Source organism: Schistocerca americana, chromosome 5 (genome assembly GCF_021461395.2).
Source record: "Schistocerca americana isolate TAMUIC-IGC-003095 chromosome 5, iqSchAmer2.1, whole genome shotgun sequence".
NCBI classification, from domain to species: domain Eukaryota; kingdom Metazoa; phylum Arthropoda; class Insecta; order Orthoptera; family Acrididae; genus Schistocerca; species Schistocerca americana.
Genome location: NC_060123.1, coordinates 308,059,781 through 308,087,080, shown reverse-complemented (window position 1 = coordinate 308,087,080; position 27,300 = coordinate 308,059,781). Strand labels below are relative to the sequence as shown.

At 41.6% G+C, this 27,300-nt stretch overlaps 1 protein-coding gene across 1 annotated transcript in view; it reads right to left on the bottom strand.

Moving 5' to 3' along the window:
- Positions 1 to 25,182, bottom strand: part of LOC124615323 (phosphatidylinositol glycan anchor biosynthesis class U protein) — a 92,048-nt gene extending 66,866 nt beyond the window's left edge. Inside the window, exons 1-2 of the mRNA XM_047143123.1 lie at positions 24,872 to 25,182; positions 2,947 to 3,146 (exon numbers count right to left, since the gene is read on the bottom strand). Of these exons, the coding sequence (XP_046999079.1) occupies positions 2,947 to 3,146; positions 24,872 to 25,010 (339 nt within the window). The 5' untranslated portion in view covers positions 25,011 to 25,182. The remainder of the gene's footprint in view (positions 1 to 2,946; positions 3,147 to 24,871) is intronic.
- Between the last annotated feature and the right edge of the window lie 2,118 nt (positions 25,183 to 27,300).

Here is a 27,300-nt window from a genome sequence, read left to right as displayed (position 1 = left end):
TGTTTATTGTTGACAAAGGCCATTAGCCAAAAGCTTTAAGTGTGAAAATCTTTTTGTTGTGCTTATCTGTGACTCATTATCTCCACTATATGGTGAGTAGCAACTTTCCTTCTCATAATATTGTTAAACTCCTCTTTCAGTAACTCAGAAATAGTTGGCATAGGTTTCACATTTTCTAGTCCCATACCTGTTTCCAACGGCACTGTGCTTAGAACCATTTATCTCAATCAGCGTTCTATTGTAATATGATGTCTACTTCACACATTTATGGATGGCCATTCATTTTCTACTGATACATATCAGTGACAGCTATGTCATCAGGAGACAGTTATGTCACCACCTAAAACTGTTGCTTAAGTGTTCTTATATTAGTATTTTCAAATCTAGCTTATCTCCAAGAGCCATTTCTGCTGTTAATCTGCTGTACAATGTAAATAGTGCAAGAGGGGCATAAGAGAATTTCTGTAACTGTCCACAAAATGAGTTCACTTTTTGACTTCATATCATACTCCTGGCTGTGTTCTTAAGAGTTGAAGACCCTCAGCATAGCCTGAGATCTTTAGTAGGTTGGAATGTGGCAGAGTGGCTGTGAGTTGGCAAACTCAAGGAACATGGAAGCAAAAAATCTGGCTGTGGTGCACGACTGATCTGTTGCTTAGATCAAGGTCTAGGTTAGTTGGAAGGTAACAGTTAGTTTGTGAATTTGCGAAGTCAATGAAAGTGAAAGTGAAAATACAAGATCTGATTGTGGAGACAGATTTACCTGTAGTTTGTGACATGGCAGTGAGATGTATAATTTTGCATGTCACGAATATTTGGCTCTTTTCCAGAGTAAGTCACAATTTCTGAGTGTGTGGATAGGTAGGAAACTAAGACCAGCTTCGGTTGGTGAAGCTAACCATTTGTTATAACCTAGATCATAAACTTCTTGTTTCATGAAACTGTCAATCTTTAATGTGACATTACTGTTTGACCAGTGCTGATACCATTGATACTATACCGACCACTGTGATTTATTGTGAAATTTGGCCCATCTGAAGGCTAGTATTGTTTGCCCCCATTTTACAACTTAAGTAAAGCTGACATATAACCATGGTTGGTGGAACACAGTCTACCATCACAAAAAACTGGTTGCCCAAAGATGCTATGTGCCATGTAACTTTTTGCTGAATGAGGGCTCTTCCTGATGCCAGTGCCCACAGAAGGTGCAGCAGAGTAGTCGCATGGTCAGTGTGCAATGCAAATTCAAGCAGAGTGCTCAAGATTGGTACTTGGTTCAGTGATTCACGAAAGATGGTCCAAAAAGTCTCTGACTTCTGTGCCATACTGGTTGTTACATGTTAACCAAAGATGGAAAGATTTGTCACAAATTTCGGCATGCGCACACATGGTGTACACATGGTCTTCCTCTTCCCATAAAGAGTGTATCGACTGGATGATAAACAATTCACTACAGCTAAGGGGGCCAGAAGAGGTGAAATTTGGGAAAAGGAAACACAGCAAAGGCCTTGAGGATCTCAAAAGTTGGTTATTCAGTGGAATTCAGTGAGGGTAAAACAAATTCTTCCTTGAGCCCACTGATTTTTGGACCAAGGGTGTCTTGGTAAGAATAATAAAAGAAAAGATCCTTCCTGGGATTATGATCATTAGTGACTGCTTCAGCTCATGCAACACTCTAGGTACTAAAGGTTTCCAGAACCTTACAATGAATCACAGTTTGAACTTTGTAGATCTGAAAGACCATTCCATTCACACACAGAACATGGAGAGAATATGGTGGGACATCAGAGGTTCCATCCCATGATATGCTAGAAAGATCAGAACATTTCCTGTGTTACCTATCAGAGTATGTGTTCCGTCAAGCATACTGCTTTCTCATTTCAGCATGTAAACTTTACCTGTGTGACAGAACTGTGGTGCAATAATTCTTTCGAAGAATGCTGCAAGCACAACAAGCGACTACAATTCTGTGCCTTTAGAGGAAACTGATGCCTTCACTTTGTTTGCTGTTCAAGGTACATGATAGGATCACTTGCTTGATACTGTACACTTTGTACATTACTTTGGAACATCTCTTTTATTCCTGTTTCATGCTTAATATTTTTTGTTTGTTTGTGTGTTCACACACTGAAAATGTGGTGATGTGATTGGCTGATTATATCATTTGTCTTGTGCACTGATTTTGTGTTGTGACTGGTTAGCAATACCACGTGTCCTGTGCTCTGATTTTCTAACAACAGCACATTTTACAGAGTGATTTTGTTTTAACAGTTTCTAATGCCATCAATGCTGTATTTGGCAGATTTTATATTTCGACCTGTATATTTGAAAATATACAGTTTCAGAAGCACATTAAAGAATTCTCCGAACCACATCCTCTTCTTTCTGGTTTGTTGTGCTACAGTGGCAGGAAGTCTGATACAAGTACACAAAAATGCTACCAAATACACTAAACCATTGTTCACTTATTTCCATTTAACTTTCTTGCATCTCTATTTTATTTCTGCAGCCAACAAACTGAATATCTAATTTTCATTTTGATCAATTAACTACAGAAGTATTATTTTATTAGCCGTCAAGTCAAGAACAGGAAGATGTGGATTATTATGATGAATTACTCTATGCAGAATGCTTTATAAAGGTATAAACATGTAAGAGCACATCCAGGCAATGGAAGACATACTAGTGTACCTGCAGGAGAAAGAGTGTGAAGAGAAAGGGTGTGACACACACACACACACACACACACACACACAGAGAGAGAGAGAGAGAGAGAGAGAGAGAGAGAGAGAGAGAGAGAGAGAGAGAGAGAGATTATCTGTAACCATATACAAAAGCTGTTTTAAGAGAAGGTTGTTTACACTGGCCAGATATTACTACGGCATTACAAGAGAGTAAAATAATAATAATAATAATAATATCACAAAATACATTAAAGCAACTCACCAACTCCGACATGAAAACAGTTGCTGCTTTACTCAAGAAATATGCTGTCAAGAGGTCACATGCAACAAAAATTATGTTCAACCATGACGACGCAAAGCTAAATACCCAGCTATATATCAACAATCCAACTGGCGTGTCATGGAACACGTCACCAGAATATGGGTCTGTGCCTTCATTGTACAGGAAAACACCCTCTGTAACTAAAATAAGAAACAAATAATTCAAACAATTGAAAATCCAGGATGGAATGTAACAATATTATGAAAAGGAAAGATGCTACTCTCCATATAGCAGAGATGCTAAGTCGCAAAAAAAAAAAAAAAAGACTCTCACAATTAAAAGCTTTCGGCCATTAAGGCCTTCATCAACAATAGATGCACGCACGCATGCATGCATGCACGCCCCCCCCCCCCCCATGATTGCAGTCTCAGGCAACTGAAACCACATTGTGAGCAGCAGCACCAGTGCATGATGGGAGTGGCGACTGGTTGGGGGGTAAGGCAGAGGCTGGGGTGGGGAGGGGGAGGGATAGTATGGCGGAGGGGTGGCAGACAGTGAAGTGCTGCAGGTTAGATGGAGGGCATGGGTGGTGTGGGGGGGGGGGGGGGGGGTAGTAGCGGAAAAGGAGACAAATAAGATGACTGGGTGTGATGGTGGAATGACAGCTGTGTAGTGCTGGAATGGGAACACGGAACAGGCTGGATGGGTAAGGACAGTGACTAACGAACGTTGAGGCCAGGAGGATTACACGAATGTAGGATATATTGCAGGGGAAGTTACCAGTTTTGCAATTCAGAAAAGCTGGTGTTGGTGGGCAGGACCCATATGGCACAGGCTGTGAAGCATGGCAGCATGTTCAGCAACTGGGTGGTCCACTTGTTTCTTGGCCACAGTTTGTCGGTGGCCATTCATGCAGGCAGATAGCGTGTTGGTTGTCATGCCTACATAGAATGCAGCACAGTGGTTGCAGCTTAGCTTGTAGATCACATGACTGGTCTCACAGGTAGGCCTGCCTATGATGGGATAGATGACGATAGTGACCGGACTGGAGTAGATGGTGGTGGGAGGATGTGTGGGACAGGTCTTGCATCTAGGTCTATTACAGGTGTAAGAGCCATGAGGTAAGAGATTGGGGGCAGGGTTTATGTAAGGATGACGAGTATATTGTGTAGATTCAGTGGACAGCATAATACCACAATGGGGGGAGGGGGGGGGGGAGAAGGATAAGGATAGTAGGCACGGCATTTCTCATTTCAGGGCACTGCAAGAGGTAATCGAAACCCTGGCAGAGAATGTAATTCAGCTGCTTCAGTCCTGGATGGTACTGAGTTACGAGGGGAATGCTTTGGGAGACTTTGGGAGGTGGTGGGAGACTGGAAAGATAAGGCATGGGAGATTTGTTTTTGCGCAAGGTTGGGAGGATAATTACAGTCAATGAAGGCTTGAGTGAGACCCTCGGTATATTTCAAGAGGGACTGCTCATCACTGCAGATGTGACGACCACAGGTGGCTAGGCTGTACGGAAGGGACTTTTTGATATGTATCGGGTGGCAGCTGTTGAAGTGCAGGTATTGCTGGTGGTTAGTATGTTTGATATGGATGGAGGTACTGATGTAGCCATCTTTGAGGTGGACGTCAGCATCTAGGAAGGTGGCTTGTTGGGTTTCTTAGGACCAGGTGAATCAAATGGGGGAGAATATGTTGAGGTTCTGGAAGAATGTGGATAGGGTGCTCTCAGCTTTGGTGCAGATAGCAAACATGTCATCAATGAATCTGAACCAGGTGAGGGGTTTAGGATTCTGGGTTTTATGATGGATTCCTCTAGACAGCCCACGAACAGGCTGGCATAGGATGGTGCCATGAGGATGCCCACAGCCGTATCCCAGATTTGTTTGTAGATAATGCCTTTGAAGGAAAAGTAATTGTGTTTGAAGATATAGTTGGTCATGGTGACTAGGAAGGAGGTTCCTGTGACTTGACAGCATTGAGGGCATTTAAGAAGCAATAACCATATTACCTTATAAAACAACAGTAGCTAATGCCATTGAGTCTGTTTTTATTCTCAAACTATGTGGGACCGACATTATTCAGGAATTACATCAAGCACAAAAATTCCTATTCATCAGGACTACAAATATATTTTATTTTCCTTCGTTAACAACTAACCATATCGTATTTATGCTCAATATATCTTATACTAGGTTTCATCACACTATCCTCCATTCCTTGGACCCATAAATTTGTGGGCTTTCTTATTAAAAATACCAAAGCATATAATGGGTGCTCAGAAAGTCAGTACAAATTTGAAAACTGAATAAATCACGGAGTAATGTACATAGAGAGGTACGAATTAACACACATGCTTGGAATAACATGGGGTTTTATTAGAACAAAAAAAATACAAAAGTTCAAAAATGTCTGACAGAGGGCACTTCATCTAATCAGAATAGCAATAATTAGCATAACACAGTAAGACAAAGCAAAGATGATGTTATTTACAGGAAATGCTCAATATGTCCACCATCATTCCTCAACAATAGCTGTAGTCGAGGAATAATGTGAACAGCACTGTAAAGCATGTCCGGAGTTATGGTGAGACATTGGCGTCGGATGTTGTCTTTCAGCATCCCTAGAGATGTCGGTTGATCACGATACACTTGCGACTTCAGGTAACCCCAAAGCCAATAATCGCACGGACTGAGGACTGGGGACCTGGGAGGCCAAGCATGACGAAAGTGGCGGCTGAGCACACAATCATCACCAAACAACGTGCGCAAGAGATCTTTCACGCGTCTAGCAATACTTTGTTTTTTTCTTTGGTTCTAATAAAACCCCATGTCATTCCAAGCATGTGTGTCAATTTTTACCTCTCAATCTACATTATTCTGCGGTTTATTAAGTTTTCAAATTTATACCGACTTTTTGATCACCCGGTACTTTTGAATTGCACTAAGACTAAGTGTTTTTATTTATGTGTCCAAACTCTTAAAATTTTTGCTTCTCTGCTGGTCTTTAATTCAAGTTCATCCATGAAAGAAGTGGCTTATGAGGCACTCATTCAACCAGTTCTTGAGTACTGTTCATCAGTATGGGAATCTTACCAGGTAGGACTGATAGAAGAGAAAGAGAAGGTCCAAAAAAGAGCAGCATGAGGATGGTTTAGTCACTGCGAGAACATTACCAAGATGCTCAACAAACTCCTTTGGCACACACTGCAAGAGAGGCATTGTGCATTAAGGAGAAGTTTACTAATGAAATTTCGAGAGAGTGCTTTCTGGGAAGAGTTGAACAGCATATTCCTTCCTCCCTCATACATCTCGCATAATGAACACAATGAGAAAATTTGAGACATTAGAGTCAATTCAGAGGGTTACCAACACTCACTGTTGCCACGCACCATTTACAAGGGGAACAGTGTAGGGAGGATTAGTTAGTGGTACCAGAAGTATCCTCCATCAAACACCATGAGGTGGTTTGTGGAATATGATGAAGATGGAACAGTTACCTCATAATTATGAAAACACTTTTGTATCTGTTCTCGATCTAATCCATATTTGCCCTGGTACATGATGAGACTAACAGCAGGTGTGGTTTTACTAGCTTACGTGACACCAAAACAACATCTGCATCTACATACACACTTCACAGACCACTGAAGTGACTAGCAGAGGGTACTCGGCAGTGTACCAAATTTTAGGGTTTCTTGGTGTTCCATTCTCATATAAAGAACAGGAAGAAAAACTGCTGAAGTGCCTCTGCGCACACTATAATTGGTGTAATCTGAATAGTGTGCTTCCAGGTATTCTACTGAGTTGTTGTTTCCATTTTCTCCGCAATATTTCAACTTCTCTAGGTGCTGTAAATATTGTTGTTATGCATGCTCAGTACCAGGGCTTCAATCAGACCCGCTGGAGTCCTGCAGTCAGTACACGGATGATTAAGTCTATCTTCAAGCATCTTTTAATTAAGGTTTTTCAGCTTTTAGTGACACTCATCCTTGAATCAAACAAATCTGTCACCATTTCAGTTGCCCTTTTTGAATACATTCAATGTTCCCCATTATTGTATCTGGTGTGAGTCCGACACATTTGATCAATATCCTAAGATAGAATGCCTAAGTGTTTTGTAGGCAGTCTATTTTGTAGACTGACTCCACTTTCCCAGTATCCTGCCAATGATTCAAAGTCTGTCACCCGCTTTAACTGTGAATGAACCTATGTGGTCATTCCACTTCAAATCCATGAAAATCGTTGAAGAGGGGTAGCACCATTTTCATCAGTTGTAGGGTTAACTGCCTAGACGATTGACTGATACGACCCCATAATATTAGATAACATGGCTTTGCTGTGTTGGTACTGGGAATGAGTGGAAGCGAGTGGAAGAAAGTGGAAATTATAGGCTCTGTTATTTTCCCCAAGGGCATATATCTCTGCTATGGGGGTTAATGATAATGGCATTCCCTTGGGTAAAATATTGTGGCAGTAAAATTATCTCCAATTTGAATCTCTGAGTAAGAAATACTTAGGAGGATGTTATCATCAGAGAAAAAACAAAACTGACATTCTACAGGCCAGGGTGTGGAATGTTAGATACTTTAACCCAGGAAATGGATATTCTGAAATTAGATGTAGTGGAAATCGGTGAAGTGCAGAGGCAGGAAGGACAGGACTTCTGGCAAACACAAAATCAAGCAGTAAGGGTGATGCAGGATTACATCTAATAGTGAATAAGAAAACAGGAATGCAGGCAAGCTACTATGAACAGCATAAAGAATGCATTACCACAGGCATGAACAATATGAAGCCAACACCAACCCCAGTTGTACAAGTTTATCAGATTTGTATGTGTACTAGCTCTGCATATGACAAAGAGATTGAGAGAATGTATGATGAGATAGAAGACATTATTGACATAATTAAATGAGAGAGAAACTATATTGTAATGGAAGACTGTAATTCAATAGTAGAGAAATGAAGAGAAGGAAAAATAGAAAGTTAACGTGGATTGTGAAAAATACATTAAAAATGAGATGCCAAAAGTAGTAAATGAGTTTACCCATTTGGCAGTAAAATGACCTGATGGCAAAATTAGAGAGGATATAAAATGCAGACTGAAAAGAGGAATTTGTTAACAACAAATATAAAATTAAATGTTTCTCTCAGGCATTTGTCTTGAGTGTAGCTTAGTCTTGTACGTAAATGAAATTTGGACAATAAATAGCGCAAACAAGATGATAACAGAAGCTTTTCAGATGTAGTGCTAGAGGAGAGTGTTGAAAATTAGAATGGTAGAACAAATAACCAATGAAGAAGTACCGAACTGAATTGAAGAGGAGATAGATTTATGGCACAACCTAACTAAAAGAAGGGATTTGTGCATTGTCCTCTAACCCAAAAATAATAATGGCCGAGATTTTTGCTGCCAGTAAACCATTGTTATGTGTCACCTAAGAACCTGCCACAAGCCTTTTGATATAATGCTATGAGGTTAAGTCAATAATTATCCGCAATTTAGTTATATTTTTGTTTATTTTGGTCGTACTGTCATTTTACATTGAAGACACATGCTTTGTTTATTTGTTGTTGTATCTTTGCAATTTTCAAGCTGCTAGGTTAGTTTCATTATCACTGCCATGCTGCTAATCATGGCTGTTCCGCTGTCTATTTGCACCAAAGAAGAGCAACTTTCAGTGATCTGTCTTTTGTAGTCAGAAGGCATAGCAGGGGCCGAAATTCATCGAAGACTTTCGGCACAATACAGGAACCATGTTTTGCCACAACGGAGTGTCTATGAATGGATTGAAAAATTCTGAAATGGTCGCACAAGTATTACGCACAATGAAGGAGCTGGACGATCGTTCCATCGCCACAAATTGAGCATTCACGTGAAATGATTCTCTTAGACAGATGATTAACTACTGACAAAGTAGCACATCGTCTACAAATTAATCACAGTTCTGCCTACAAAATCATCCACAACAGACCTTGGTTTGTGCAAGATGGGTCCCGAAACAACTCACACAGTTGCATAAACAAATGCGCTTGAACATCTGCAAAAAACATTTGGATCGCTATGGTAAGGAAGAGGACAATTCTTACACAGGATCATTACTGGTGACGAAACATGGATCCATCATTACAAGCCAGAGAGTAGATGGCGTAGTATGGAATGGAAACATCCAAATTCACCCAGCAAGAAAAAGTTCAAGACCCAACTGTCCACAGGAAAACAGATGCTTATGGTTTTTTGGGACACACAAGGTCCAGTACTGGAACACTATGGGGAAAGGGGCACAACAATAAACAGTGTACATTACAGTGAGATGCTTACTGCCAGGCTAAAGCCTACATTTCGAAACAAACACTGAGGATTGCTGTCATAAGGTGTTGAGTTGTTGCACAATGCCTGTCTACATACTGCTGCCCACACTGCTGAAACGCTCCAGAAACTCAGACCTGAAGTACTGGACCATCCTCCATACAGTCCCGATCTTGCCCTTTCTGACTATCACTTGTTTGGTCCATACAAACAGGCATTAAGGTGCCATCAATTTCTATCAGATGAAGCAGTGAAAGAAGTGGTGCATTCCTGGCTTGCAGCTCAACTGAGAGCCTTCTTTTATGAGGGCATCAGGAAGCTTGTACACCGATGGACCAAGTGTGTTGAAACACAAGGAGACTATGTCAAAAAATGACATTCTTGTAAGTTTCCTATTTGATTGCAATAAAATTTTATAACTACTTTGTGGATAATAACTGACTTACCCTCGTACTTTGGAGGCTTCAGTGTCAATTCTGTTGCTTTTAGATTCAATCAGCTTTCCGGTTAGCCTCGTAAGAGTGAATGGCCCTCCTTCTAGACCTTTCCACCAGAAATAATTTGAAACAGGTACTGGGAATCACCGAGTGTTATTAGAAATAAATGCGAAACATCAGATCACTTGGTCAGTTTTCTAGTGTCACTGTAACATTAGAATTCACCGTTGTGACAGTAGGTAACTAGATGTGCTGATCATTCCAAAAATGGATGTGATGACAACTGGAGGAGGGATACTTTGATGGACGAGGCAACTGAAAATATAATAAAATTGGTTAGCACAGACTTGAACAAGGAGTCGGCATTGTCACCTGTGACTGGAACAGCAGACATAGCTGTAAAAAATAATGGCATCACCAAGGAAGGTAATTCCACTGATATTGTCACTAATGCATAACACATTGTAAGCAGCCAAGGTGAGATATACAGCAAACAGTGTTTCTGCTCTTATTCTAAATAATAACTTCATTCAGTCACACATACAGGTACGTAGCGTGCGACACTGCTCCACTTCTAATACTGGAGTGTACACTACTCCTGTTTCCCTTGCTTCTAGAGAGTAAACATGACAGGGATCAAGAGGAATATCTGATAGAAGCTGTTGTCTGACCAGTGACAATGTCAATGGCTGCTGTGATGTTACATTTTGGTGTGTATATTCGCAGCTTTGTTGTTAGTTGGCGAAGCCAATGAGTGTGAAAGTTAAAAAAAGTCCTGGTTGTGGTGCAGACTGATCAATAGCTTAGGCCATTTGAAAGAAATCAACTCTGATATCACATTATAGTTGTCATATTGTTTACACAGTTGGTTGCACATTTCCTACTCACTGGTCAAAGCCGATGACTTGTAAGGAATATTCCTTTTTATACACATGACAGTGCTTTGAACCCAGTAAGGGTTCGTTTTGCCACATAATTCACCCAGATTTGACTGATTCCAGTTGTGCCTCATTAATATTGTAGTCATCAGATACTACTTTTCTGTGTTTTGTGAAAAGCACATTTTATATTTCTATAAATTTAAAGCAAGGCGCCAAACACTGCACTACTTTGAAACCTTATCAATGTCTAATTGAAAATTTGTGCAGTTTTTCTTCTTTTCTTTTCACTTGGTTATAAATAACTCAAACATCTTGTCAAAGTCTGAAGTTACTATTAATATTGTCTGCCAGATCATTAATACAGAACAAGAATAAATATTGGTTGGTTGGTTTGTGGGATTGAAGGGACCAGACTACTAGAGCCATTGGCCCCTTTTCCACGAACTTGAAGCACCCACAAAGAATAAGAAGAAACAATGGTGATGACAAGAGACAACACAGGACAAGAAAGACACAGACTGAGACCAGAAAAAAGGAATTAAAATCACACCGAGTGTGACAGTGGTTGGCCGACCATAGAAACAAAAAAGGAAAAGCCAACCACCAAGAAACTCACTAAATACCCCAGTCTAAAATCGTCAGCCAAAGGCCAGACTCAACACAAAAAAAAAGGACAAACACTTGGATCAAGCGATAAAAACCCCCTGCACGAATAAAACTCCAAACTAAATTTGCCATCGCAACGTCATCTGATAAAAGTGCAGGAAGTGTATTAGGCAGCACAAATGTCTGCCTGAGCAGAGTTAAAAGTGGGCAGTCCAACAAGATGTGGACCACCGTCAAAGCTGACCTGCAGTGATATAAAGTTGGGTCCTCGCAGCGCAATAAATACCTGTGTGTTATCCAGGTGTGGCCAATGCGCAACCAGCACAGGACAACAGAGTCCTTGTGAGAGACCCGCAAGGAGGAGTGCCACGCACCGGTAGCCTCCTTGATGGCCCGAAGTTTGTTGGGTGACGGAAGAGTGTGTCACTCTTCACCCCAGGTGCAAAGTACCTTCTGTCGCAAAACTGCCCTGAGGTCACTCTCTGAAGCGCCAATCTCCAAGGCTGGTGCTCTCGCAGCCTGTTTGGCCAGCGTGTCAACACGTTCATTTCCCGGAATGCCAACATTACCTGGGGTCCATGCAAAGACCACAGAACAGCTGCAACGGGCAAGAGTATGGAGGGACTCCTGGATAGCCATCACCAGATGAGAGCAAGGGAAACACTGGTCGATAGCTCGTAAACTGCTCAGGGAGTCACTACAGATAACGAAGGACTCACCTGAGCAGGAGCGGATATACTCTAGGGCGTGAGATACGGCGACCAGCTCAGCAGTGAAAATACTGCAGCCAGCCGGCAATGGGTGTTGTTCATAATGATCCCCTTGGGTAAGAGCATAACCGACACGACCAGCATCCATCGAACCGTCAGTACAGACAACGTCAGAGCCTTGAAATGCCTCATCACGTCGTATCGTATGCCTTCCGCATGTCAAAAAATATGGCGACCGGATGCTGACGGTGGGCAAAGGCCGTACGGATGGCAGACTCCAGGCACACCAGATTATCGGCGGCAGAGTGACCCTTATGGAACCCACCCCGAGACGGAGCCAGAAGGCCGTGAGAGTCAAGTAGCCAACTCAACCTCTGGCTCACCATGTGTTCGAGCAACTTGCAAAGATTGGTGAGGCTAATGGGGTGGTAGCTGTCCACCTCCAGTGGGTTCTTGCCATGATTCAACACAGGGATTACGATGCTTTCCCGCCACTGCAACGGGAACTCACCCTCAACCCAGATACGGTTGTTAAGGTCTAGGAGGCGTCGTTGGCAGTCCACTGAGAGGTGTTTGAGCATCTGACAGTGGATGCGATTAGGCCTGGGAGCCGTATCAGGGCAAGCAGCTAGGGCACTTTGGAATTCCCACTTACTGAACGGAGCATTGCACGATTTAAGATGGATGTTTATAAGATGATATTTGACTTTTTTGTGTTGGCTTCAGTCGTCTAGTGAAAGTATGATTCCATAATGCTGTTTCGTCGGCTGCGGAAATGTCCTGGTTCAATGCGTTTGCCTCATTTTTGGTGCTTCAAATACCATTTTTCCGAATGAGCTTCCTTCTTGATGTTTATATAAAAAAGTAGTACAATAACTCATTTTTGCTGGTCACTTGCAAATTATTATAACGGGGACCTGTACATTGTTCCACCATCACACACCGAGTGTTCACTGCTGACTGACTACGGTCAAAGACGACTCCAGCGTCAAAGACATTTCACACAACACACAAGCTTCCACTTGTAACCAGTCTCTTTGATACTATTCGTCACATCTACTAATATTAATCAATATATTGTCACTCTCGAACATATAAGCAAATTAGCATAAAATAAGGCAAATTACAATTCACAAAAAATATTCTGACAAAAACATAAGAAAACATTTACAACCTCCCTCATTAGATTTGGTATCGACAAATCCGGTAGAAAATAACACATCTCCCAGATCCATTACACACCCCACAGAGGGTTATGAGCGTTGAAGTCGCCCAGTAACAGAAAAGGTGGCGGCGCAGCCATAACACGCTGCGGGACATCATCATCTGGTGGAAGATAGAGATTGCAGACAGTAACAGCCAGAGGCATCCACACCTGAACAGCGACAGCCTCTAAAGGTGTCTATACAGGGATAGACTCGCTGTAAAGGGAGTGGAGGACACAGATGCAGACGCCACCAGATACCCTCTGATATGCTGCCCGGTTCCTATAATAACCCAGATAGCCACGGAGGGCAGGGGTTCACATCACCGGAAACCAAGCTTCTTGAAGAGCAATGCAGAGGAAAGAGTGAAGGCTGACAAGTTGTTGGATCTCAGCAAGATGGTGGAAAAAACTGCTGCAGTTCCACTGGAGGAAGACATTGTCCATGGCTGAGAAAGGCGTGAAGGGACCGGGGAGGCAGATTATGCAGCTGGGTCACCTGCTGCCACCGATTGAGTACCTGTGGAGTGACATCCATTGTGTCTGAGAGTCCGGTGAGATCTAGGTCCTCAGCAGACGCCAGAATCTCTACCTCGCCCTCAGACGCAGAGCTTGTAGGTTGCGGTGGGGTGGGTGCCACCACAAGTTCCTTTGTCTTAGAGGTCTTCTTGAACTTTTCTCGCTGCTCCTTGGGTTTCACTGGCTGGAAGGGCTTCACCGATTCAGTCTCGGGGACGGAGGAGGATCGCGAAGCCCTATGACCAGCTGCTGGTAGGCACTTATGCCACTGCTGGGCATCATCCTTCCCACTTGTGGAAACCTGGGAAGGGAGGGGCCCAAGGGACCCCTTGTGGGCAAGAGGAGCCGAAGAAGTTGGACACTTCTCCGGCTTAGAAGCGGGGACGGACATCCCCGATGGGTGGGGTGGGAGGGGGGGGTGGGGGGGGGGGGAGGTGCTCCCGAGGTAGGTGGTGCAGGAAACAGGGTGGGCAGTGCATCCCGTGGGCAAGGTGGAATGCGGAGTTGTAAGGCTTGGTGAGCCAACTTGAATTCGCTGAACTGATGGGGCTATCACGGTTCTTGTAGCAGCGGCATATGAGGAAATCATTCACACATGACGGAGTCGTTCATATTTCCTCTTAGCCTCAGTATAGGTCAGTCGGTCCAGGGTCTTATATTGCATGATTTTCCGCTCTTTCTGCAAGATCCTGCAGCCTGGCAAGCAAGGAGAATGATGCTCTCCGCAGTTGACACAGATGGGAGGCAGGACACATGGAGTATTGGGATGTGATGGGCGTCTGCAATCTTGACATGTGAGGCTGGAAGTACAGCGGGAAGACATATGGCCGAACATCCAGCACTTAAAGCACCGCATCAGGGGAGGGATATAGGGCTTGACATCACAGCGGTAGACCATCACCTTGACCTTCTCTGGTAATGTATCACCCTCGAAGGCCAAGATGAAGGCACTGGTAGCAATCCGATTATTGTTCGGACCCCGATGAACACGCCAGACAAAATGAACTTCTCGACACTCTAAATTGGCGCACAGCTCGTCATCAGACTGCATTAGGAGATGGTCCCTATGGAAAATAATACCCTGAACCATATTTAAACTCTTCGTCACTGGGCAGAGGATGCCGTTATTATCAATACTGACCCAAAGCACATTTTGGATAAGCCCTCCACCTCCCCAAACTTGTCCTCTAAATGCTCTGCAAAGAACTGAGGCTTTGTCAACATGAAAGACTCCCCATCAGCTCTCCTATAAACTAGGAACTGGGGAGAATAAGTGTCACTGCCATCCAACGGTGTGGCCAGGGAGAGGAACGATTTGGGATCGTATTTCTGGGAGTTGAATTGAGCCCGAGAACGCTTGGGGACTGCTGGCGGCTGGCAACCAGCAAGAGATGATGTACCACACTTCATTGCGGGTTATCCGCCTTGATGCCACCCACTCCGACCAAGGGCCCTCCCCATGGGCACCACCCAGCCTCAACAAGGGACACCTGGTAGTATGGCCATTGCCGGGAGTCCGATGCCCCAGGGAGATAGGCATCTACTCCTTGGCGTACGTGGGGAGTTAACGGCGCAGGCATCAGCAGAGCGATCCCTGTGTTGTCAGGGGGCTACAACCAACAGGATACATGGTGGCCCCACCACAATGGACTGGCTACCATGATGGATATTAGGGGCAAGGAAGTCCATGGTTGACGTCTCCGGAAAAAGCAACACTGCACAGTGCATGGTGGAAATCGCACCCAGGAATGTATCCTCGCCCAAGAGATGGAGAACGAGTGGGACGGCAATGCGACGAGGAGAAAGCTGGCTAAAGGTTTCATTGCATCATGGAAGGCGCCCTTCCCCAATTGGCTCGCTCTTCGGAAGAATCTGGAAATATGGAGGTCACACCCGAGAGGGCACCATCACATATAGGCCGAAACATTTGAGACTCCTTTTAGTCGCCTCTTACGACAGGCAGGAATACTGCAGGCCTATTCTAAGCCCCGGACCCGCAGGGGGGACAGAACAAGAATAGAAAGGGTTCCAACGCACCTCCCAGGCTAAGTCCAAAGTTACTGGACCGATGACCGTCGCAGTCTGGTCCCTTTAACCCCCACAAACCAACCAAAGTTACTTCTAGATTTACAAATGATGGATCACTGGTGTATGCAATGTTCTAAAGGCTGCCAAAGTGTCATATTGAAGAGGGTCATGGAAGACAGACCCTTATCAATGATGACCTTGTGGAGGTGGAGAACTTCCACTCCGCAATTATGGATTGCAGCAACCATTTCTCACAGATATCATGATCCTTAACAAATGAGATGTGAAATGCTCAGTGTAGAAGTACTGATCCATGACAATGGTCACTCACATACAGCTCAGTGCACAATAAATGTTAAGGAGGAGTTCAAATGGAGTTTTTTGTTCATCCTCAGTACAGTCCTGATCCTGCTTTCATGATTTCCGTATTTTCTTGGATTTCCTCTCACTAGCCTTTTCACAATGATGAAGAGATGAAAATTACTGTCATACTGCACTGTTCCATTCCCAGGTGACAGACACTGACACAGCAATACAAAGGCTGATCCCATAAAATGACAAGCATCTACTGTCTGGTGGTAATTATGTCAAAAAAATAGGTAAGCCGTACTTCTATATCTTCATTTGAACAGTAAAATTTGAAAATGGAGTTCAGCATTTCTATTTTTTCCTCTGGTACCTTAATTTCAATTCCTGCATCATCCACAAGTGCTTGGACATTAACTTTGGTGCCACTGACAGCTCTTTTTTGTGTCTGTGTGCATGTCAAGGCATTCTGAGTAACTACTGAAAAGAAAAGGAAGTAACAAGAACAGAGCAAGAGGCATCGAGTGCTATGCAGATTTAGGATTGGATTGGATTGTTTGGGAGAAAAGACCAAACAGCCAGGTCGTAGGTCTCATCGGATTAGGGAAGGATGGGGAAGGAAGTCGGCCGTGCCCTTTCAAAGGAACCATCTCGACATTTGCCTGGAGTGATTTAGGGAAATCACGGAAAACCTAAATCAGGATGGCCGGACGCGGGAGCAGATTTAGGACTAGTTTAATTATGTTCTCAGAAAATTGCAATAATTAGAAGAAGAGCTCCAGTCCTACATATTAGGCAGAACTGCAGAGCACTGGTAAAGAGAAACCCAGATTATGTATGTAATTGTATCCTTGTATGAACCAACAAGCAGTATTGTTCTACAAAAACATATGAAGAACTGAGCATATGTGGTAAAAAGATCCTCTTTAACTGCTAAGAAATACACCTCATTGCTACAACCAATCTTTTGTTAAATGATTTTTTTGTTATGATATTGAAGCTTTCGACATATGTATCCCAAAATACTTTTTCTGTGCATTTTCATTTATGTATTATGGCAGAAGTGTTTCAAAGAGCAGCAGTTGGGCCAAATGAATTGGCATATAAATTTATTTTTCTGTTATTAGTAGGACTGGTCAGTGTTATCTCCTGTTTAATAATGCCTTTATTTCTCTTTCTGTGAATCCTACTTTCAACATAATTTCCTCCACAATTATATTTCTGTTTCTCATATGTGCCTGATAGCTTGCTTACCTGGAATTTAGTTGCTCTTAAGCAGCACAGTTCAAATAAAAGTATTGCAGACATCCTTCTCTGTATTGAATTTTCAGATATTGTTGCCCTTATCTCATAAGGGCATTTTTTTAGTACACTGTTGAACATGTAATCATCATTGGTGATTACTTTTCCGAGCAGGTCGATGCACTGTGTTACTATCCGATGTCAAAGTGAATCCATTTCTCGCTTGCTGACAAAATATTTAATTACAGGATTTAAGTGTGAGGGTCTTACTGCCTTTGCTTTTAGATTTAAATTCTTTGGCAGCATATTCTGCAAGAGTCATTCTGAGAATTTTGAATGTGATAAGGAAGCAATAAAATCTGAAAAGGGAAATGCAAAGGCTGGATTTAGGTGTAAATGAGGTCAGTGAAGTGAAATGGAAAGAAGATAAAACAACTTGCAGACAAATACGGGGTAATATCAACAATATCAGAAAATTGTACAATGGGAGGATTCCTTATAAATAAGAAAATAGGGCAAAGAGTGAACAATGGACAAAAGGTATGTGATATAACTATTCTCAACATAATCGGCGGCAAATCAATGCCAACAACTATAGTTCAGATATACATGATGCTGTTACAATACATTTATCGTTTTCCATGGATCCCTTGGAGAGGAATCTCTCTGGGATGTGGAAAGAGTCAAAGGTGTTTTTTTAACTCAGATACATGGATATTGTTGTAAGCAGAAAATGACACAGTGCACATGAGGAAAATGAAATGGTAACTCAGTAATAGAAAGGGAGACGAAAATCTAATAATCGTGGGAGACTGGAATGTTTGTTACACCTACATACATACTCTGCATGCTAATGTACAGTGAATTATTGAGAGCACAACATAGCAATGTTATCAACTTTCTATCCTGTTCCATTTGCAGAATAAAGGAGGAAAAACTGAATATCTACATCCCTCTGTTATTCTCATTATCACTACATGAGGTTGTGGCGATGGCAGCATAATGGACAGTCTTCTTCAAATACAAAGTCTCTAAATTTACCGAAGTGGTTTTTTGAAGAACTACATTGTCTTTTTTTCCTCCCCCCCATGAACCATGGACCTTGCCGTTGGTGGGGAGGCTTGCGTGCCTCAGTGACACAGATGGCCGCACCGTAGGTGCAACCACAATGGAGGGGTATCTGTTGAGAGGCCAGACAAACGTGTGGTTCCTGAAGAGGGGCAGCAGCCTTTTCAGTAGTTGCAGGGGCAACAGTCTGGATGATTGACTGATCTGGCCCTGTAACACTAACCAAAACGGCCTTGCTGTGCTGGTAGTGTGAACGGCTGAAAGCAAGGGGAAACTACAGCTGTAATTTTTACCGAGGGCACGCAGCTTTACTGTATGGTTAAATGATGATGGCATCCTCTTGGGTAAAATATTCCGGAGGTAAAATAGTCCCCCATTCAGATCTCCGGGCCGGGACTACTCAGGAGGACGTTGTTATCAGGAGAAAGAAAACTGGCATTCTACGGATCGGAGCGTGGAATGTCAGATCCCTTAATCGGGCAGGTAGGTTAGAAAATTTAAAAAGGGAAATGGATAGGTTAAAGTTAGATATAGTGGGAATTAGTGAAGTTCGGTGGCAGGAGGAACAAGACTTTTGGTCAGGTGAATACAGGGTTATAAATACAAAATCAAATAGGGGTAATGCTGGAGTAGGTTTAATAATGAATAAAAAAGTAGGAATGCGGGTAAACTACTACAAACAGCATAGTGAACGCATTATTGTGGCCAAGATAGATACGAAGCCCACACCAACTACAGTAGTACAAGTTTATATGCCAACTAGCTCTGCAGATGACGAAGAAATTGAAGAAATGTATGACGAAATAAAAGAAATTATTCAGATAGTGAAGGGAGACGAAAATTTAATAATCATGGGTGACTGGAATTCGACAGTAGGAAAAGGAAGAGAAGGAAACGTAGTAGGTGAATATGGATTGGGGCTAAGAAATGAAAGAGGAAGCCGCCTGGTAGAATTTTGCACAGAGCATAACTTAATCATAGCTAACACTTGGTTCAAGAATCATGAAAGAAGGCTGTATACATGGAAGAACCCTGGAGATACTAGAAGGTTTCAGATAGATTATATAATGGTAAGACAGAGATTTAGGAACCAGGTTTTAAATTGTAAGACATTTCCAGGGGCAGATGTGGACTCTGACCACAATCTGTTGGTTATGAACTATAGATTAAAACTGAAGAAACTGCAAAAAGGTGGGAGTTAAAGGAAATGGGACCTGGATAAACTGAAAGAACCAGAGGTAGTACAGAGTTTTAGGGAGAGCATAAGGGAGCAATTGACAGGAATGGGGGAAAGAAATACAGTAGAAGAAGAATGGGTAGCTCTGAGGGATGAAGTAGTGAAGACAGCAGAGGATCAAGTAGGTAAAAAGACGAGGGCTAGTAGAAATCCTTGGGTAACAGAAGAAATATTGAATTTAATTGATGAAAGGAGAAAATGCAGTAAATGAAGCAGGCAAAAAGGAATACAAACGTCTCAAAAATGAGATCGACAGGAAGTGCAAAATGGCTAAGCAGGGATGGCTAGAGGACAAATGTAAGGATGCAGAGGCTTATCTCACTAGGGGTAAGATAGATACTGCCTACAGGAAAATTAAAGAGACCTTTGGAGAAAAGAGAACCACTTGTACGAATATCAAGAGCTCAGATGGAAACCCAGTTCTAAGCAAAGAAGAGAAAGCAGAAAGGTGGAAGGAGTACAAGGGTGACGTACTTGAGGACAATATTCTGGAAATGGGAGAGAATGTAGATGAAGATGAAATGGGAGATATGATACTGCGTGAAGAGTTTGACAGAGTACTGAAAGACCTGAGTCGAAACAAGGCCCCCGAAGTAGACAACATTCCATTAGAACTACTGACGGCCTCGGGAGAGCCAGTCCTGACAAAACTCTACCATCTGGTGAGCAAGATGTATGAGACAGGCAAAATACCCTCAGACTTCAAGAAGAATATAATAATTCCAATTCCAAAGAAAGCAGGTGTTGCCAGATGTGAAAATTACCGAACAGTCAGCTTAATAAGCCACAGCTGCAAAATACTAACACGAATTCTTTACAGACGAATGGAAAAGCTAGTATAAGCCAACCTTGGGGAAGATCAGTTTGGATTCCGTAGAAATATTGGAACACGTGAGGCAATAGTGACCTTACGACATAGAAGAAAGATTAAGGAAAGGCAAACCTACTATTCTAGCATTTGTAGACTTGGAGAAAGCTTTTGACAATGTTGACTGGAATACTCTCTTTTAAATTCTAAAGGTGGCAGGGGTAAAATACAGGGAGCGAAAGGCTATTTACAATTTGTACAGAAACCAGATGGCAGTTATAAGGGTCGAGGGACATGGAAGGGAAGCAGCGGTTGGGAAGGGAGCGAGACAGGGTTGTAGCCTCTCCCCGATGTTATTCAATCTGTATATTGAGCAAGCAGTAAAGGAAACAAAAGAAAAATTCGGAGTAGGTATTAAAATCCATGGAGAAGAAATAAAAACTGAGGTTTGCCGATGACATTGTAATTCTGTCAGAGACAGCAAAGGACTTGGAAGAGCAGTTGAATGGAATGGACAGTGTCTTGAAAGGAGGATATAAGATGAACATCAACAAAAGTTAATGAGGACAGTGGAACGTAGTCGAATTAAGCCGGGTGATGCTGATGGAATTAGATTAGGAAATGAGACACTTAAAGTAGTAAAGGAGTTTTGCTATTTGGGGAGCAAAATAACTGATGATGGTCGAAGTACAGAGGATATAAAATGTAGACTGGCAATGGCACGAAAAGCGTTTCTGAAGAAGAGAAATTTGTTAACATCGAGTATAGATTTAAGTGTCAGGAAGTCGTTTCTGAAAGTATTTGTATGGAGTGTAGCCATGTATGGAAGTGAAACATGGACGATAAATAGTTTGGACAACAAGAGAATAGAAGCTTTCGAAATGTGGTGCTACAGAAGAATGCTGAAGATTAGATGGGTAGATCACATAACTAATGATGAAGTATTGAATAGAATTGGGGAGAAGAGGAGTTTGTGGCACAACTTGACAAAAAGAAGGGACCGGTTAGTAGGACATGTTCTGAGGCATCAATTGATCACAAATTTAGCATTGGAGGGCAGTGTGGAGGGTAAAAATCGTAGAGGGAGACCAAGAGATGAATACACTAAGCAGATTCAGAAGGATGTAGGTTGCAGTAAGTACTGGGAGATGAAGAAGCTTGCACAGGATAGAGTAGCATGGAGAGCTGCATCAAACCAGTCTCAGGACTGAAGACCACAACCACAACAACAACAACAACAACATTGTCTTTATTCCAATGATTTCTATTCAAGAAACAAGTATTTCTGTTACACTTTCATAACATTAAAATAGGCCTACTTCAGTTTGTGTTTGAAGTTAATTTTATCTTCTATTAGATTCTTTCCATTACTGGGTAAGAGGCCAAGGATTTCTATGGCTGAATACATCACATTAACACCAAGTGATGGATAGAGTAAGTCATTTTTGTATGTACTATAGCATTTATGAATGTTGCTGTGGTTTTCAAACTGTAACTGGTTGGAGAAAGCAAACTTCGTAACTGAGTACATGTATTGCAAGGCTGCTGTCAGATGTTAGAGAGATGTCTAAAAGAGGCTCTAGAGTGGCCATCCCCTCTTATCCGTATTACCACTTCTACACATGAAACACTTTTCTTCCAGAATGGTGTGTTGCTCCAGAATATCATGCCATAAAATAATAGCAAATGAAAACAGGAAAAGTAAATCATTTTTCTGACATTTTCATCTCCAAAACGTGGTGCTATCCACAACACAGACATTGGAGAGCTTAGATGTTTAAGAAGTTCTGGATCAACAGAAACCTCAAAAATGATTATTTAATAGAGAAGTTGAACAGACAAATATAACTGCAAGAAATGTGATCATGAAGAACCTTTGGGTAACTGAAGAAATACAACAACTGACCAAAAAAAGAAGAAACAAATATATGTCCATAAAAAGGAACAGCAGAAAAAAGTAAAAGAAGGAAGGCTGAGTTTACCTGCTGACATCGAAGTCATTACGAGATGGAACATAAGCTCGGATTATGTCAGGCTGGGGAAGGATATCGGCTGTGCCCTTTCAAAGGAACCATCCCCGCATTTGCTGCAGTGATTCAGGGAAACCACAGAAAAGCTACAGCTTGATGGCCGGACATGGGTCTGAACCATCGTCCTCCCAAATGAGAGTCCAGTGTGGTAATCACCAGCAAAAAATAGTATAATAGGAGTAGGAGTTGTGAATAGGAAGATAGGGCAAAGAGTGAATTACTGTGAACAGTTCAGATCTCATCAGAACTGACAGCAAACCAACATCAACAATGACAGTTCAGTTATACATGCTGATGATGTGATCTGAAGGTGAAGAGGAAAAGGACACTGAACGGGTAATTCAGTATGTACAGGGGGATGAAGATCCAATAGCCATGAGGAATTGGAATGTAATTGTAGGGAAAGGAGTAGAAGAAAATGTTACAGAAGAATATGGGCTCCGTTGCAGGAACGAGAGAGGAGAAAGGCTAACTGAGTTCTGCAATAAATTTCAGATGGTAATAGTGATTACTCTGTTCAAGAATCACAAGAGAAGGCTGAAGTTAGAGAGACGAGTCAGGAAGAATCAATGTCAAAGCCTTCAGTGAAATTAAAAGCAAGGGTAGCAAAATTAAGTGTGCAATGTGAATTCCACTGTTAAATGCAAAGGAGAGGGCACACAGGTGGAAAGAGAACACAGAAGGCCTCTATGAGTGGGAGAACTTGACTGATGACATGATGGAAAAGGAAACGGGAGTCAACAGAGAAGAGATAGTGGATCCAATATTAGAACCAGAACTTAAAAGAACTTTGGACAACTTAAGATCAAGCAAGGCAGAAGGGAAAAAAATAACATTCCATCGGAATTTCAAAAATCACTGGAGAAAGTGGCAACAACACAATTATTCACGTTGCTGTGTACATCGAATGAGACTGGCGATATACCACATTCAAAATAACATTATACACATAATTCTGATGATAGCAAGAGCCGACAAGTGTGAGTTTTACTGCACAAGCGGCCTGACAGCTCATGTGTCAAGGTTGCTGACAAGAGTAATATACAGAATGGAAAAGGAAATTGAGGAACTATTACACGATGATCAGTTGGATTTTACAAAAGATAAAGGTACCAGAAAGGCAGTTCTGATATTGGGGTTGACAACGGAACACATGACATATTTATAGGATTTGTCGAACTGGAAAAAGTGTTCGACACTGTCAAATGGTGCAATGTGTTCAGTAACGATGCAGAGTAGGGTGAAGTTTACGAGACAAGTCAGGAAGAATCATTGTGCAAAGGAGTGGGATACAGAAGTACAATTGTGGGTAAAATAGGGGGTAAGCTACAAGGAATGATGGGAATATGCAATGTGTACAAGAACTAAGAGGGAACAATATGGGTGGAATACCAAGAACGAAGCACTCAAATTAAATGGTGTAAGATACGGATGTAGTCTTTTGCCCCCACTATTTAATATGTACATCAAAGATGCAATGACATAAATAAAAGAAATGTTGAAGAGTGGGATTAAAATTCAGGATGAAAGGATATCAACAATAAGATTCACTGATGACATTGATATCCTAAGTGAAAGTGAAGAATAATCATAGGATGTGTTGAATGGAATGAACAGTGTACTGAATACAGAATATGGATTGAGAGTAAATACAAAGCTTACCAGAATTCGGGATCACGAAGTAGACAAAGTTAAGGAATTCTGCCAACAACGCGGCGAAATAACGAATGATGGATGGAGTAAGGATGGCATAAAAGGCAGATCATTGTCAAAAAGGGCATTCCCTGCACAGACAAGTCTGCTAGTATAAAAATACGACTTAAATTGTGAAAGAAGCATCTCAGAATGTACGTTTGGAGCAGAGCATTGTATGGTAGTGAAGTGTGGACTGTGGACAAACCAGAAGAGAATCGAAGCATTAGAGATGCGGTGCTGCAGAAGACTGTTGAAAATCAGACGGACTGATAACGTAGAGGAGATTCTCTGTCAAGTTGGCGATGAAAGGAATACACGGAAAACACCGACAAGAAGAAGAATAGGTTGATAGGACACGTGTTAAGACATCAGGGATTAACTTCTATGGTACTAGAGGGAGCTGTAGTGGGTAAAAACTGTAGAGGAAGACGGATATTGGAATACATACAACAAATAATTGAGGGCGTCGTTTGCGGTTACTTCTCCGAGACGAAAATGCTGGCCCAGGTGAGAAATTAGTGGCAGACCACATCAAACCGGTTAGAAGATATACAAAATGCGCTCCGTTACGTTGTCAGCGGGTTAACCTCTAAACTGATTTACGGACAAATTTTAAAACAGCTCTCTTCACACCCAGGGAATAGCTTTTATTATGTTTCACTTACTACGCAATTAAAACTTTTCTGACAACAGTACTTTCTGTCCACAACACATTTTTCGTTATGTTTACAACAGCATAGTGCAACTTACCGGTATAAGCGATAATGTCGACTAGTATTTTTCTCAGAAATATTAATTACACAGGGCCAAGAGCCTTAAAGGCCATTTGAGCTTACCTTTCTTCCACGAGTTCAGAGGCGTTGATATCTCAACACGGTCTGCAATTATTTGCCTATAATCTGAATTTAGAAACCAAAATCTTATTGCTCCAGCTACAGCATACACCACTAATGTTGAAATTTTTAAAATATCCATAGGAAAACAGTATCCTGCTTTGAGTAGCAGGAAACCATACAATGTGTCCTATAACCTTCAAAGCCGACTGATAAACGTTTAAACCCAATCATTTAATCGCAAACAAACACTACATTCTACGCGCCCTCCATAACCAAAGATGTCAAATCAAAACAACAAATGGGCGTAACAAAGTAACATCGACGCGCTCAACGATACAAACACGATCTGACTCATGTACTTTACCAACAGCGGCGCCAGATGCATTCGCGTCGATCATGATTATTATTTCCGCACCTGGCTGGTAGATTACCGGTGTAAAATCTCATTATGGAGCCCTAGAAAATTCTTATTATATTCATACTCTCAGTATACAGTATTTCATACTGGATTTATGTACGGTGCTAAACAGCTGATTTAATGCAGGTTCCCTGCATTCTTACCAATACATACAGAGGCTGTGGCACTTTATTCAGGGCCCCCTGAGGTACAACTCGTTACTAGTAGTTGCCATGTTTTTGAACATCATCCTACGGTAGTTCTGAAAGTTTGCCAGTTAGTACGCTACTACGCACTGTAACATCTCCGAAATGTCATGAACATCAAATTGCAACCTTTTTTTGAGACTGAAAACTTACTTCGTGGTTCGAAGATATGGTCGATTACGTCCTTTTCGGTACGATTTAGTCCGTGATAGTTGCAATAGCTCTACTCCAACAACTGTTTCTGTTGTTGCAATGCAAAGTAAAAAGTAGAAATTACTCTTTGAATCAATCTTGGTATCATTTTATGTGTGCACGATCAATTTTCAAAGCTCGGATCTACAACATATTTTAAATTATAACTTCCAATAACCGTGTAGATGAAGTGTAAATCAATCTGACACTGAGTCTTAGAAATCGCAATGTAGAATTGTAGTCATGGGGCTAAAGTGAGATATTGGACCATCTGGGGTTACAGTATTTTAATGAAAGTTGCCGATACTGAGAACAGATGGTGTATATAAAGTGTTAGTACACAACGTTCATAGGAAATATTGCTAATAAACGTTGACAGTTGCAGTTTCGTAATTTCCTTATGCACTGTCACATACCACATCCCTTTCTTTTGACTTACGAAAACATGGCGGAGGGGGTTGAGTTTGCCTCACTCTGTGCCAGTGTTGCCCCTCTCTGGCATTTTATCTCTTTGGATCTGACATACACAGGTTCTCAGTTTAGAATTACAGTCCCCATGACACTGGAATGAAATATTGCTATTGAAGATAAATATACGAATCGAACAACGGAAAATGTGTCACTTCAACACTGATGTTTTTAATGTGGAAATTTAAATGTTGTAGAAGCAGAGTCTTCAATAGTTTAGAGACACAAAGAAAAATTAAAATTTCATAAATGAAAACAGTAGCATTCTCATAGATATTCTTCAGCGATTTGTCATGCTCCTGTTGGTCACTAGTGCAATAAACCAATAAGGATGACTGCTGTGACTGAATCAGTGATCGACCAGGTGGCCACAAATATGGACAGCGAGAGGTATAGTCTAATTATAAAAGCTCTTGGGTTCTCAGACCATTTCTGTCACAAAATTATAGGGAAAAATTACTAAACTGCAGGCCTACAAAGACCGTTTATCATGAATCAAAATACCATTCAAGGTTTTTCAAGGGAACAAACAAATTAAAGTTGTGATGAAGTTTATAGACAAATCAATGTAAATTAGAAATTCTCTGCATTAGTGCTTCACAAACTGTAGGTTGCGCCCCATGACTAACCTTCTACATTTCGATTTCTAGGACTCAGTGTCAGATTAATTTACACTTCAGCTACACAGTTGTGGGAAGTTATAATTTAAAATATGTTGTAGATCCAAGCTTAGAACCTTCCACATCCAGTACCAGTGTTCATGGAATACACCTAAAGGTGGCAGCGTTAGTGAAGTTAGTTAACTGAACTCCTTCCAGAAGAAGGTGAAATTTTGCTTTCATAAATACGAAGATGATTATTTGAAATATGGGTTTGTGATTTCAGGCACAGATCAAGAGACGCTTCCTCTGTGTATTGTATGCTTTGAAGTACTTGCTGACATGAGTATGAAACCTTCAAAATTGAAAAGACATTTATCAAAGAAATATCCAAATACATAAACAAGACAATCGATTTTTCCATTACAAAAAATGAAGTTTTTGAAAATCAAAGTTAATGATGACAAAATTGACTATGGGGAACAAATAACCAAACTACAATCGTTTCATATCGACAGTCATTATTGATAGCCAAAAAGGGGGAAGCTCACACTATAGGAGAGGGTT